The 13,351-nt window shown below is 41.0% G+C and overlaps 1 protein-coding gene across 1 annotated transcript; it reads right to left on the bottom strand.

Moving 5' to 3' along the window:
- Positions 1 to 2,449: 2,449 nt before the first annotated feature.
- Positions 2,450 to 13,320, bottom strand: ercc3 (excision repair cross-complementation group 3). The gene is made up of 15 exons (XM_083891103.1): positions 13,205 to 13,320; positions 12,495 to 12,694; positions 12,164 to 12,400; positions 12,012 to 12,061; positions 11,766 to 11,901; positions 11,021 to 11,191; positions 10,232 to 10,436; positions 9,722 to 10,036; positions 9,098 to 9,282; positions 8,155 to 8,357; positions 6,933 to 7,029; positions 6,528 to 6,645; positions 6,325 to 6,443; positions 5,028 to 5,177; positions 2,450 to 3,508 (listed from the first exon to the last, which is right to left on the bottom strand). Exons 1-15 carry the CDS (start codon positions 13,230 to 13,232, stop codon positions 3,371 to 3,373), a joined length of 2,352 nt encoding a protein of 783 aa, XP_083747229.1. The 5' UTR covers positions 13,233 to 13,320; the 3' UTR covers positions 2,450 to 3,370.
- Between the last annotated feature and the right edge of the window lie 31 nt (positions 13,321 to 13,351).

Below are 13,351 nucleotides of genomic sequence, written 5' to 3'. Positions count from 1 at the left end.
CCATTCGGAGGCGGGGGTGTAGACAGACAGAAGAGTGTGCGTGTGTGTGTGTGTGGGGGGGGGGGGATTGTCACTAGATATGGTTAGAAATTAGACCACCCCATCGTCAGGACCCAGACGTGTCCTTGACGACGTCCATTGTCTGGGGCTTAGAGATTCAGCGTGTCATTTTCACAGGCTTTTAACAGCTTCATTCCACACTCTCTGTATCTTATATATTGTGAGATGTCTTATATATTGTGATTCTCCTTTTGTGAAACGATGCACTTCAAAGTTTCTAAAACACTGGTTTGTTAATGTGTAGCTGATCTATTTCTAAGAGTTATGATAGTGTGAACTGTGTGCGGTCTTTGGCGTCAGACGGCAAAGCTCCGGAATGGAAGCATGAGATTTATGTGAAACATTTCTCTCTAACCTGACAGGCAGCCTTTGTACCAGCGCTAAAATTACACTTTATTATTCACATCTCTGTCTCAAGCTTAACTCAAGTTTTAAACCTTAAAGGCGTCACTACTTTTGATCTTCCCTAGTATTAACAATTCAGAGAAATGTATAGACCTAAGAGAAACAGCAATTCTTTCACAACTATACGTTAAAAAGTGTCCGTCCTGGGATCCTCACTACCACATCTGAGGCGACACGTGACTTCAAATCTATCCAGAATCGCTTCAGATCCTCCTCGGCCAATGAGCTTCAAGCCTCCTGACGACACAAAGCACATATTGAACTTACCAAACTGCAGATGGTCGTCTTATGAAAGGTGGCCGGACAGAGGTGGACACTCTCAACCCAGGATGTCGACAACCGATGTATTAGCCAAAAGTATGTTTGCAGGAATAGGACAGAATAGGCTTCTGCTGTTTCATCTAATTGTTAGGGCCAATCGGTCCATGATGATAATCAAAATGATTATTGTACTACATGTTTTCACTGCTGTTGGTTCTTGGTTTAGAACAAACCAGATCCTTAAACATCAGGGCTTTTAATTTAACGTGATGTAGAGCTGAAGAGTCGATGTGTAATGAAAGAGAATGAAAACTGGACTTGTGTTGATTTGCGTTTCCACTCGATGGCTCATATCTGGGAGCATGAAGGAACAGTTAAGAGCTGCAGCTATTGTTTATGTTTTCGCCAGTTTGTTTGTTTGTCTGTCTGTTAGTTAGCAACATAACTCGAAAAAGTCACTGACAGATTTGGATGAAATTTTCAGGAAATGTCCGCAATGGGACCAGGAACAAGTGATCAAATTTAGGACGTGATCCGTAGACGGTATCACTATTTTGTAGGCACTAAGCTGCCTTGGCCGAGGTCTGCACTCTCAGAGTGCTTTTCTAGTTTTTAGAATCAACTCAACTGATTAGTTGTTTGGTCAAGAAAATGTTGAACAATGTTGATAAACCTCAAAATGATGATGTTCTCAGTGATCACATATTCACCTCGTCTTAAATGTGGCTGAAAATGCTTATCAGAATAGTCGTTTAGTAACCGACTTATAATCGATTTTCAGATGAATGGTTGCAGCCATATTTGACTTGACACAATAATGCATCTAAATTTGACTGTAATTCACATGTAGTTGTTAATTTTTACACAACATAATGTAATTTCATTTACATAATGCTATTTGTTAGAGTAGAACAAACTGGTGGTGCGGGAAATTACTTGTCATTATTGTCAGCAATCAGGAACAACTGTGTCTTTTTTTACATTATGTAATTTTATTTATTAGTTCTGGTTTCTGGTTTGTTAAAACAAATGCAAAATAAGACTAAAATTAAGATCATGGACCTGCTGCAGTTCCACCGCTGCTTTTGAACTTTCAGAGCGACACATTTAAATAGTTCAAAAGTCAATGCCGCAGATTTGTGTGCATTTCTTATCCAAAAACCATTTAGTAACATTTCAGAGAAGAATCAAATTCCCTAACAAAACAAATTCAGCAATAAAATCCGCTTTGAAAATACTGATCCACATTATCCACTGATCAGGATAATCTACTCATTAGGCGACTTTAGCTCTTAAATCTTGCCAAATTCACCCAAAGCTGTTTTAATGAAGTCAGAGTGGATTTTCCTCCTTAAGACCCAGGTTCTGTTCGATGTCTGTGATCCCATTTTCACACGTGGCTGAACTGTACTGCTAACAGAAAGGAAACTTTACTCAAACATTAATTAGAACACAACTCCAACACAATACACGTTTAAAGCACGGCATGGTTTCAACTATTTTTGTTTTCAATTTCCATTCAGAGCGAGGTGCAGTTTAGTCTCAGAGAACAGAATCGCATCAGTTACTGTAGATTAGAGCTGCAGCGAAGGATTATTTTCATAATTGATTCATGATGAATTGATTAATATTAATTGTAATGACGATGTTCTCGAATGTCCTTGTTTTGTTCACAAACCAACATGATTCTGTTTTAAGGATTTCTTTGTTATGTGGAGCAAAGAAACAAAGAAAATATTCACATTTAAGAAGCTAAAACAATCAGAAATCTTGTTTTAATCATGAAAAAAAGCTTCAAAACGATTAAGCGATTATCAAAATAGTTGACGAATATTTTAGTAATCAATCAATAATCGATTCATCAATGAATTGTTTCAGCTCTACTGTAGATGATCAAATCCATCTTCTGTTGTAGTGAACTCAACATTCACCATCAGCTGCTTCAAGAGAACAACAACGTACAGTATTTTCTCATTTGATTACGCTACAATTAGATTATGTTATGAGTTTTGATGTCTTGTGAGACTCTGACGGTTCAGCAGTATTTATGTTGATCCACACACACACACACGTGTATGAGTACATATATATATGTGAGCTGCAGTGATCGGCTGTTCCTCTGTGCACACTGACCACTCTGCTGTATACCGTACATCTATAAAGAAACATTGAGAAAAACTAACTGATGTGACCATAAAGCCGCACAAAGGGAGAGCTGAGTTGCAGACAGTGATCAGCTGATTCTCCACGAGTCCCTCAGCTGATTCTGAAGGACAATATTTACCACTGGGTTGGTTCTGTGTTCTTTTGGAAGTCCTCTAACAAAGTTTTTAACCCAGACACTATTACGTCACCGGCTGTGGTGCTTCAGTTACAGGTTTTGACCTCATTCATTATTGTGCGTCTCATTCACAGTGAGAGCAAAAGACAATGGGGAATCCAATTTGAGCACAGAGTGTTGAAAACACATCGGTACAAACCTGATTTGAATCAAACCTGGAAAAGACAAACCTCATGATGTGCATTGTTCTTTGCTGTCCAGTCTTTAAAAAGGTCAATCTGGATCAAACGTCAGATTTTTCCTGTAGTCTGAGCAAAGCCTTGTTGTTTTTTTTTCCCGTGTTCCACCCGAGTGTCTGTGCATTTACTTTCTGAAGCGCTTAAACAGCGGATGAATGCCCTTGGCTGACGCAGAGGACTTGCTGCCCCGGCCTTGATATTCCATATAGACGGTGTCGTCTGCACCCGACATGGAGCTCATGGTGCCTGTTCGCCTCGAGAACTGAGGAAGAGGAGAGGGGGAAAGAAATGAGAATTATGTGATATACAAGAGAAGAGTAATGATGTGTTTGGAACAGTACATCTCTGGTCCAGGCTTGCGTTTGAACTGAGAACAGTATCTGTACTTGGTAGGCGGGGGTGTGGTCTGTGCCCAATGGCCGCCACAGCAGGATATGTAGCATGACGTCGCACTCTTTTTTTTCCCAGGCTCTAGTTGGTTTAGCTCCAACCGGAACTTACCGTATCATTTTTACTCTGGTACACTGGATAGCGAAAGATGGAATGGTATGGGCTGGTTATTTTGGTCCAATTTGTAACGGAACCCGAAAAAATACACTACCGTTCAAAAGTTTGGGGTCACCTATACATTTTTTTGTGTTTTCCATTAAAAGTCAGACTTTTATTCATCAAAAGAGTTGCAAAATGAATCTAAAATTTAGTCAAGACATTGACAAGATTAGAAATAACGATTTTTATTCCAAATAATAATTTTTCCCTTTCGTCAAAGAACCAGCAAAACTGTTTTCAGCTGTGCCAGCATCATTGCACAAGGGTTTTCAAGGGTTTTCTAATCCTCCAATAGCCTTCTAACGCCATTAGCAAACACAATGTACCATTAGAACACTGGAAATGGGCCTCTATACACCTATGTACATATTCCATTTAAGCGGAACTAGACCGGAAGTTCCAATTAATGCTGTTTTTTAGTGTGTATCTGCGTCATTACCTTGTTTAAGAAGCCCTGAAGGTTCTAATAAACATTTCAGCCACTGCTGAGAACGCTGTGTTTTATTGCAATCTCAGGCTCAGCGAGATCTCTGAAAATCCCGTTATAGTTACGTAAACAACGGTTCTCCGTAACAGCAGATCCTCCTGCTCCGGCCACTAGTCCGGGCACATCTGGTTGCGTACATTCAACCGCAGAAGAAGAAAAACGTTCGTTGTGGAGGTGTTTCACGAGCGACAGTGTCTTCTGACTCTGGGTCAAAGTCATAAGAGGGACTGCGGCGGGGAGTCGTAAAGAAGTTATTTTAAAACACTGTTAAAACAATGTTTTGATAATGAGTAGCAGTGCATCCACCGTTCCAGAGGGGGGAGCTGTGCTTCTGATAGCGGGTGTGCTGAATATGTCACTTCCAAGTTGAGAGATTTGAGTCTCAAGTCTCGCAGCTGGGAAACACCGTCAGAAAAGAGGATTTATATCGGCTCGTTTACAGCAATGAGGAGGTTTTTGACCATAATATATGTAAGTAGACCTCCATAACTGACATATATGTGCAACAGGACCACTCTATGTGACCCTTAAAAACCAGACGTTTGCAGCTAGAATAGTCGTTTACCACATTAACAATGTATATAGAGTGTATTTCTGATTCATTTAATGTTATATTCATTGAAAAAAGTGCTTTTCCTTAAAAAATAAGGACATTTCTCAGTGACCCTAATACTGTACCAAGCGATTGTACTCGATGGAAACATGGCTTAAGATGCCAGAGAACACGTTGAGCTAAAGTCCTCACCTGTGGTCGTGCGCCCAGCTCCCCTGACACCACCTCCTCCTCAGCGTCCAGGTCTGAAGCAGCGATCACCTTCTGCAGCAGCATCTGTTGATCATCTCTGCTGGAGAACATTAAGTCCTCTTCCTCCATCCCTGCCAATTTAGTGATGACCTGTGGAAGGAGAGGGAAATATTACATTGCACCTGAAGCACAGATTCTTTTCTGGTGCATTCTTTGTTTTGTTCCTTGAAAGTAAACTCCTATTGAGGAAACCAAACACTTGTGAATACTGGCTCCAACTAGTCTGGGGCAAGTGTATAAATAATCCAAATTGTTAATTGTGAGAGATTCTTTTTCAGGTCATTGGTTTGTGTTTAATCAAATATATAAATAAATAAATAAATAAATAAATGTTTTTCGCACATTTAGTTTGTTGAGTGAGTTTGATAAAAGAAATGGACAATCTGTTATAGAGAAGACATAATGGTACATCCACACTACTACTGTTTACATTTATAAAACTAAAAAAAAAACAGAAAATCAGTTAATGTGACCATTTACATAGATAGATCAATCTAGCAATTCAATTATTTGTGAAATATGAAATATTAGTAATACATTTAAAAAAGACACAAAACAATGTTTCAACAATGACTGGATTTATATGAACAAATCTTTCTACTGCAATGACGACCTCATTTTTGGAACATTAATTATCCCACGGTGGCAGCAGCAGCAAACGTTTGGTCACTAAGACCCTATATGTGTTTGCAGAAGTGATGGAAGTTACGAGGTTTCTTGAATGCATCTTGAAGCTGCTCCTCTAAGATTAATACCCTGTAGATCCCACAGAAGTGACATTTACCAGGTACACAATGTACATGTTTAGGTGTTAATTTAGACGGGATTACTTGAAATGCTGGTGTGGATTCTGCATTTTGAAGTAAGAAATTGTAGAATTTGCTATTGCTTCATTTTTCAACATATGAGAAACAAAAATTAACCCCCATTTTCAGCTGTGTTAAAAAAAAACATGGCTCAAAATGAGGGACGTATGCCGTAAACTAGAATATTGTAGATCTTATTTGTGGCATGGCCCTGAAACCAGAAGTTAGTTCCAATACAGGTGATGCAGACCTGCTCATGCTGTGACAGAGGCGACATTCACCACCACAATAATCTTGGAGATAATATGTTTAAAGGGTGTAAGCCTACATTGTGTGGTTTTAAATGAAAACGTAGTAATTACAGATGCAGCCATAATGGTGTAATTCCATGAGAGCCCAAAGATAATGTAAAAAAAAGAAAACTAAATCACCTTAAAGCTGTAACCTTGGTCCACCAGGAACCTCTGCCTCTTGGTGGAATAAGCCATCTCCTGTGTGTCCTGGGACACCAGTGAGTAGAAGTAGGCGTTATACTCCTCTGCTGCCATTCCTACACAGGTGACAAGGCAGTTGTGTAAGTATGTGTTATACACAAGCAAAGACATTTTTATTTTTTAATTGGAGATACACTGACCTTTTTTGGCTCGTAAGACTCTTCCGAGCCTCTGGGCCTCCTGCCTACGTGATCCACCATGGGAGGAGATCTGGATCAGACAGTTGGCCTCTGGCAAGTCAAAGGAGGTGTCTCCAACCTGTTTGGTGGCAGGAGTGTAGTACACATTCACATAACAACATTCATATCCATAAATATAACATTTTTTTTCTTACAACAATATCTGGAATGTTGACACAGTCTGTAAAAATGACCTGGTTCAGGAAATGCTTTGATTATTTATGTTATTTGTTTAGGAATTAAATAGATAGATAGTCTGAAAAGATGGTTGCATCTTTAACAAGTCCAAACCGTGAAAAAGAATGACATTATTTTACCATGTATGAAAACATACTAATAGTCACAAAAAACAAAAGAGAGGTTTACCTTGGAAATAAAAATGGTGTTGATCTTTGGGTTGTGTTTGAAGTTCTGCAAAATCTGCATGCGCTCCCCCTGAGAGGTTGGACCATAGATGTACGGCCTGAGGATCACAAAAACAGAAATGAAAATATAACAAAATTTGACACACATGACAATAGGCTTTTCAAAAGTTGCTGATAACATTACATGGACAGTGCATGTTTTTAGAGTGTGGTTGTATAAGAAATTGACGGATTACAAACACGAACAAAACAAGAAGTCCATAATATCTTAAAGCTCCCATAGACCGGAAGTACCAATTAACACTGTTTTTTTAGTGTGTATCTGCGTCATTTCCGGTTACGTAAACACCGGTTCTCCTGAACAGCAGGGCACTAGTCCGGGTACATCCGTTTGCGTACATTGAACCGCAGAAGAAGAATAACGTCCGTTATGGAGGTGTTTCACGAGCGACAGTGTCTTCTGACTCTGGGTCTGACTCTGGGTCAAAGTCATAAAAGGGACTGCGGCGGGGAGTCGTGAAGAAGCTATTTTTAAACATTGTTAAAACAATGTTTTGATAATGAGGAGCAGTGCATCCACCGTTCCAGAGGGGTGAGCTGCGTGAGAGATGGTGTGCTGATTGGCCAATCACAAGACAGTTGAGAAAGCTCTACGCTGGCTGGCCAATCACAACACAGTCCGTCTTCTGGGGGTGAGATTTCATTCTGAAACAGCGCGACTGACGAGAGCTTCAGTGAGGAGAGGTTTCTATCGGCTCGTTTACAGCAACGAGGAGGTTTTTGACCATAAAAACAGGTTAATGTATGTAAGTAGACCTCCATAACTAACATATATGTGCGATAGGACCACAGCTTAAGACAGTGCTTTAGTACTGTGAGAAAAACCTGGAGGCCAGTCTTATTTTAATCCCAATTTTGGCTTCTCACAATGAAATGATGTTATAAATGTGTGCTTCAGCAACAAAAATCTGTTGCTGAAGCACGAAGCAACACGTTGTGCAAAGTCTAAGTCGACAATAATGTGTCAATACCTCATACGACCACACCTGAAAACCTGAACCTTTAACTATGACTCAGTTTGACATCCACACTGAAACTGAGGCAGCTAAATGAAACTCAGCCATTACCTATTTGATTCTTTAGTTTCCTTCTGTGACCTTTTAAAAATGTCTGGCATGAAAAAGGGTTCATAATCAAGTTATTCTGATTGTGAGTAAACGTACTTGTTGAGGCGAATGGCGTACTCCTTTAAAGCAAACACGTTGTCGGCAAAGACGATGATCTTGTCGTTGCGGCGCTCGTGGAAGCGAATGAGGAACTGGCAGGCGCGGAACTTGTTGGGGTTCATGGTGTAAAACAGGATGCGCTTCTTTGTCTTTATGGCCACATACTCTCTGTAAAACTCTGGAGACATCGGGCACCATACCTATAACACACACGGACAGAAGAACATTGATTTATCAATGTGGACATTGCTCCTGGTCATAAGTGGTCAGTGCAGTAAAAATAACAAAAGTAGTTTGTGCAAGATTTGGCATAGCAGGTTTAATTTTACTTCGCTTTTTACAGTTTTAAGATATGAATTGTTTGCAAGCATTGTCCAGAGTTTGCATTTCACACAATATAAATGCATTGTATTGTCATTTTGAGACAATACAAGGAGAGGAGGATGTTGCAGGAGAATCTCCGCAACATCCAAGGGTGTGGGATTGAGGTGTTGGTGCCATTTACCCATTCACTCACACGTTTATACAGCACAACAGCTTTACTTGTACTTTTTCTATATTATTTCTTTATTCAAACGGAAAACAATGCAAATGAATCGGCATTCAACGATGTAAAAAATTTAAATAAGCCAAGGTTCATCAATTAAAAAAAGATAATTTCCACTTCACAAACAAAAATGAAATGTAAAGTTAAGCTGTGTAACTTTGTAAAACAAATTCTCCAGCACCAAAATCCATAGAGATACTCTGCAATTTTACCACACAGCACACTTCTGCCTCCATCATTAAGTTCAAATGTGTACTCTTGCAACTTTGGCGTTTGAGAGCCCTTGTTCGGACTGACCTAAGTGACTCAAACTTACTAAACAAGGCAGCACTAGACCAGCAGCTCCTCCACACCCCCCTCTCTTATTTCCTAACATACCATTGCAGGACTCACCTCTGCACACTGGACTTTGGCGATGTAACCGTTATTCTGCAGCTCCATCCAGTTGGCCTCATATAGCTTCGGCCCAATGAGGAAGTTGAGGTCCACGATCTTGTCATCTTCCCTGACCAGAGTGGCAGTGAGGCCCAGTTTGCAGTGAGCCTGGACGATGGTGAGAACGCGACGAAACATCTTGGCTACAGAGAAAACATGGAATGATTATGTTAGTGTGTTGATTAAAGTGATATCTCCAGTTTTGTGTGGTTGTGAGAGTTACTGACAGATTAAGTAGTGTCTTAAAAACACAATGCTCCTGCCGCCTCGTGTGGTAAGACTATGGCACAAAGATTTAACACACTTGAAATTGATGGAGGTAGTAGTGGATTTACAACGACTATGTGCTGTGATGTAAAATTGCTGATTTTCTCCATGGACTTTGGTGCTGGAGAATTATCGTTTTACAAAGTGGCACAAACTTCAGTCTCTAGCCAGAAAAAGCTAATAGAAGATTAAGAGTTTTAACAGGCAAGTCTGTGTTGTTTAGTGGCTAAAATCTGTTTTCTCCCGTTACCCTCATGTGGAAGATAACGTGGTAGAGTATGAACGAATGAAAAGTGACGGTGTGTGACAGCTCACCAGGGATCGTGTGCACCTCATCCAGGATGATGAGTCCCCACTCCTGACTCCGCATCCACTCCATGACCCTCTCAGCCTCCCAGGAGCGCTTGGTGGTGTGACCCAACATGGAGTAGGTGCTTATGGCCACCGAGCAGCCGATGGGTTTGTCCTTGGCGTCCGAGGTGAAGCGGCAGATCTGAGAATCGTCGATTGTGGACCACATCTTGAACTGAGCCTTCCACTGCTCCACAGACACAGCGGAGTTACCCAAAACCAGACAGCGTTTGCGCACTGTGCACGCTGCTGTCACGCCCACCAGAGATTTCCCAGCTCCTGGAAAGCAAATTACTCTATGTCACAAACAAATTTGCTCCTTGATAAGGACTGTAACTTGTATTCTACCCATTCTTGTGTGAATCTCTTTTGTTTCATCACCATTTTGTTTGTGTTGAGTTTAATGATACAGTAACTATTATTCATTTCTATCTATATTCTTATTTGTGGTGTCTTTTGCATGTTTTTGCTCACCGCAGGGCAGCACGATGACTCCAGAGCGAGCGCGTCCGTTGCCAAACATCTTGCGCAGACTCTTTTCCTGATACGGCCGCAGCACAGCGGTGGGTTTCAGGTCTATGTTGATGTCTGGGTTTACTGTATCGTTGCGAAAGTCGTACTCTGCCAGGAGGGGATACTCCAGCTGAATGCAACGCTTCTGCAGCTCCTCAATCATCTCCTACACCGCGTCATAGATGAGAAGCCAATTATTATTTAATTTGTAATAAACTCATAAAATACGCGCTTTGACTTTTACCATAGGTCGTGTGTGTGCGTTGTGGCTGTGTACCTATGTTAACAAATAGGTGTTCACACTGCAAGCTGACACCTCCCCCTGTAGTTTTAGTGTCTAGACTGAATATGAATTAATCTTGTTCATCTCTCATCTTCTCCCTTTAGGGGTGACAGCAGATTATCTGCCTCCATCTTGTCCTCTCCCATTGTGTCATCTTCTTTTACAGCAAATGTTCTCACGACCTCCTTCACAACCTCCATGAACCCTCATTTCTCATTTCTAATCCTGCCATCTTGGTAACTCCCAACAAAAATCTCAGCATCTTCAGCTCTGCCAGTGTCTCTAGTACATACACAGCTGCTCTCACTACCATGATCTGAATGAATGTGAAAGCAGCAGACATGCACACACAGGGAGGCTAGATGATTAACTGTTGACTGCACCCTTTCACAGTTGGCCAGGTTGCTAAACAAGTAAAAATATTCAGCAGTAATTTTCTGTGCGTCGTTGAGAAACAGAAATCAGACCTGTTGAATCTCAAAGGAAACCGCTGTCGTCTCCTCTTCCTCCTCCTCTTCTTTATCCATCTGCTCATAGTAGCTGAAGATGTCGTCCGGGACTTGCTGGGTGGAGCTTTGACCCTCACTGGGCTGCTGTGAGTTGGACGTGCCATCCTTTTCCTGGACTGACTTAGAGATCTGTTAAAAGGAAAATAAGGACATCTGTTACAGCCTGCTAAAAATCCATGTGCATTTGACCCGGGAGTGATTGTCAATTTAATCTTTCAACCATAAAGAATTAAGTGTCATTGCCACTATGCGGGTCAGTTACACAATTATTTGCATTTTAATTTGAAAAAGTATGTACAATCAAATCAAATAACTGATCCATAATGTTTATATTTTTGGTTTCTTTCTGTTGAGTGATTACAGTTAATCAACTGAACGAAGACATATCACATAAAATTACCAATTTTATTTGGCTTCAGTGCCCCATTAAAATATCAGGATGAGTGATGTTCGTGTGAGATTATTCAAGGCTCATTAGCAACAGCCTACCGCTGTTAACTATAGGGCTGCATCTCAGGATTATTTTCATAATCAACGAATCTGCAGAGTTGTTTTAGCCCCTGTTAACCGTGTAACTCTCTTCTTCTGATCATTCCCATCAGGCTGTACACTGAGCGGTGCAATGCTGCCCTCCACAGTTCACAGTCCCAAATCACACTTCAAAGATGTGGATTTTTTACCACTCTTCCTGTTCTCGACATACCGCTGACTTGCTGTGGATGACTTCAGTGATGAGCTCAGTCTCGTCTCCATCCAGAGTACGGAGGCGACATTTACGGATAACACTGTCCTGCAAAAGGCGCTGGATCACATCAGGGAAGGCGCTCTCAGCAAAATACCTACGGATAGACAGCACAGCACAGCAGGCACCGCGGTTTGAGAGAAAACAGTGGGAGAGGAATAAGGAATGATGCAGAGATTGAAGAAGTGGCTGCTGATGTGATTTTACCTGTTACGCTTCAGCACCAGCTTAACTTTGCCGTAGCTCACTGTGCAGAGCTGGTTGAAGATGAGGGATTAAATACAGAGATTAAATAACCAAATTATGCACATTTTCAGTCAGTCTTCCTTCAAAAACAATGCATGCTCCCTCAGTCTCACCTTAATGAACTGAATGATTCCCTCGGGTAGAGAGGTTTTGCTGAGTTTCTGCAGGTACTCCACAATATCAGAGGTCTGCAGCCCCACACTGACCGCTGCATACAGGGAGTAGGCCGTCAGCTTGTACTCATGGACGTGGTTAGGCCTACACACTGGCTCTGCAATGGCCACCAAGAAATCCTGTGCATACTTGTATACTGGGGAGAAGGCTTCCAGAAAGATGTGTCCATCTGGAGCCTTGAGAGGAATAAAATAAGATAATAACAATTGGCAAATAACCTAAAACGCAGACTATTATGCTTTTAATTTGCAAACTTTATTGCATTCTTACCACCCAGATTGGACGTGAAGCGTGATCATCCTTGAGCAGCATCTGGGAGCGGTAGTCTTTGCCTCCATACTCATCCAGTTTGGTACCAGACTCATCCACTTGTTTGCCTGCAGCTGCAGGTATGGCCTCCTGAGACTCGCTGCCCACCGCCTCTTCATCGTCGTCATCGTCCTCATGGAAACGCTTTTTAGACTTCTTGTCTGGAGAAGAAACAACAGGAAACCATCATCAACAAGACTCGTACAGTAATGCTATAAGACATAGGTTTGTTGTTAACAACAAGTCTTTCAGTTCAAATTATTTGACATTTTTACAGTTAAATAAACAAATACACACAAATTGATAAATAAAACATCTCTTATCAGTCTTAATTCACTTTGCCATTCAGCTACCACACAATGTGTGACCGTAAACACTTATTTCATTGTTGCATTGGGGAAATATTTAATAATATAATAATACTTTTTTAATGTTTTAGTGCAATTGGCATAAACAACACAAAAGGCATAACCTATGGCGAGGCACGTATGTGTCCTACGTAAACATATAGAGTGTGTATTCTGTATTTTCACAAGAATAAACAAGTCCTTCCATCAGCCTAAACAACGCTTTCACTTCAACTGCATACTTTGGCTAAAACATAGCAAAGGACGGAGTTAACGCGAGCTAACAGCTAACTAAGCAGGTTAAGCGTAGTCTTAGCAACTCACCCCGGTCTCCTTTATCCTTTTTACCCATATTCAAAAGGGGTTAAACAAGCTAATTATTCCGTCAAGTGTACGTTTTGTCTCCGACGTCAACAGCCCAAAGCTAATGTGGATACATTGAGGGTGATGGGCTACGACTACTTCGTCTTA

The sequence above is a fragment of the Microchirus variegatus genome (assembly GCF_963457635.1).
Source record: "Microchirus variegatus genome assembly, chromosome: 6".
Classification (NCBI taxonomy): Eukaryota; Metazoa; Chordata; class Actinopteri; order Pleuronectiformes; family Soleidae; genus Microchirus; species Microchirus variegatus.
Note: the sequence above shows the minus strand (reverse complement) of the source record. Positions and strands in the feature narration are given on the sequence as shown.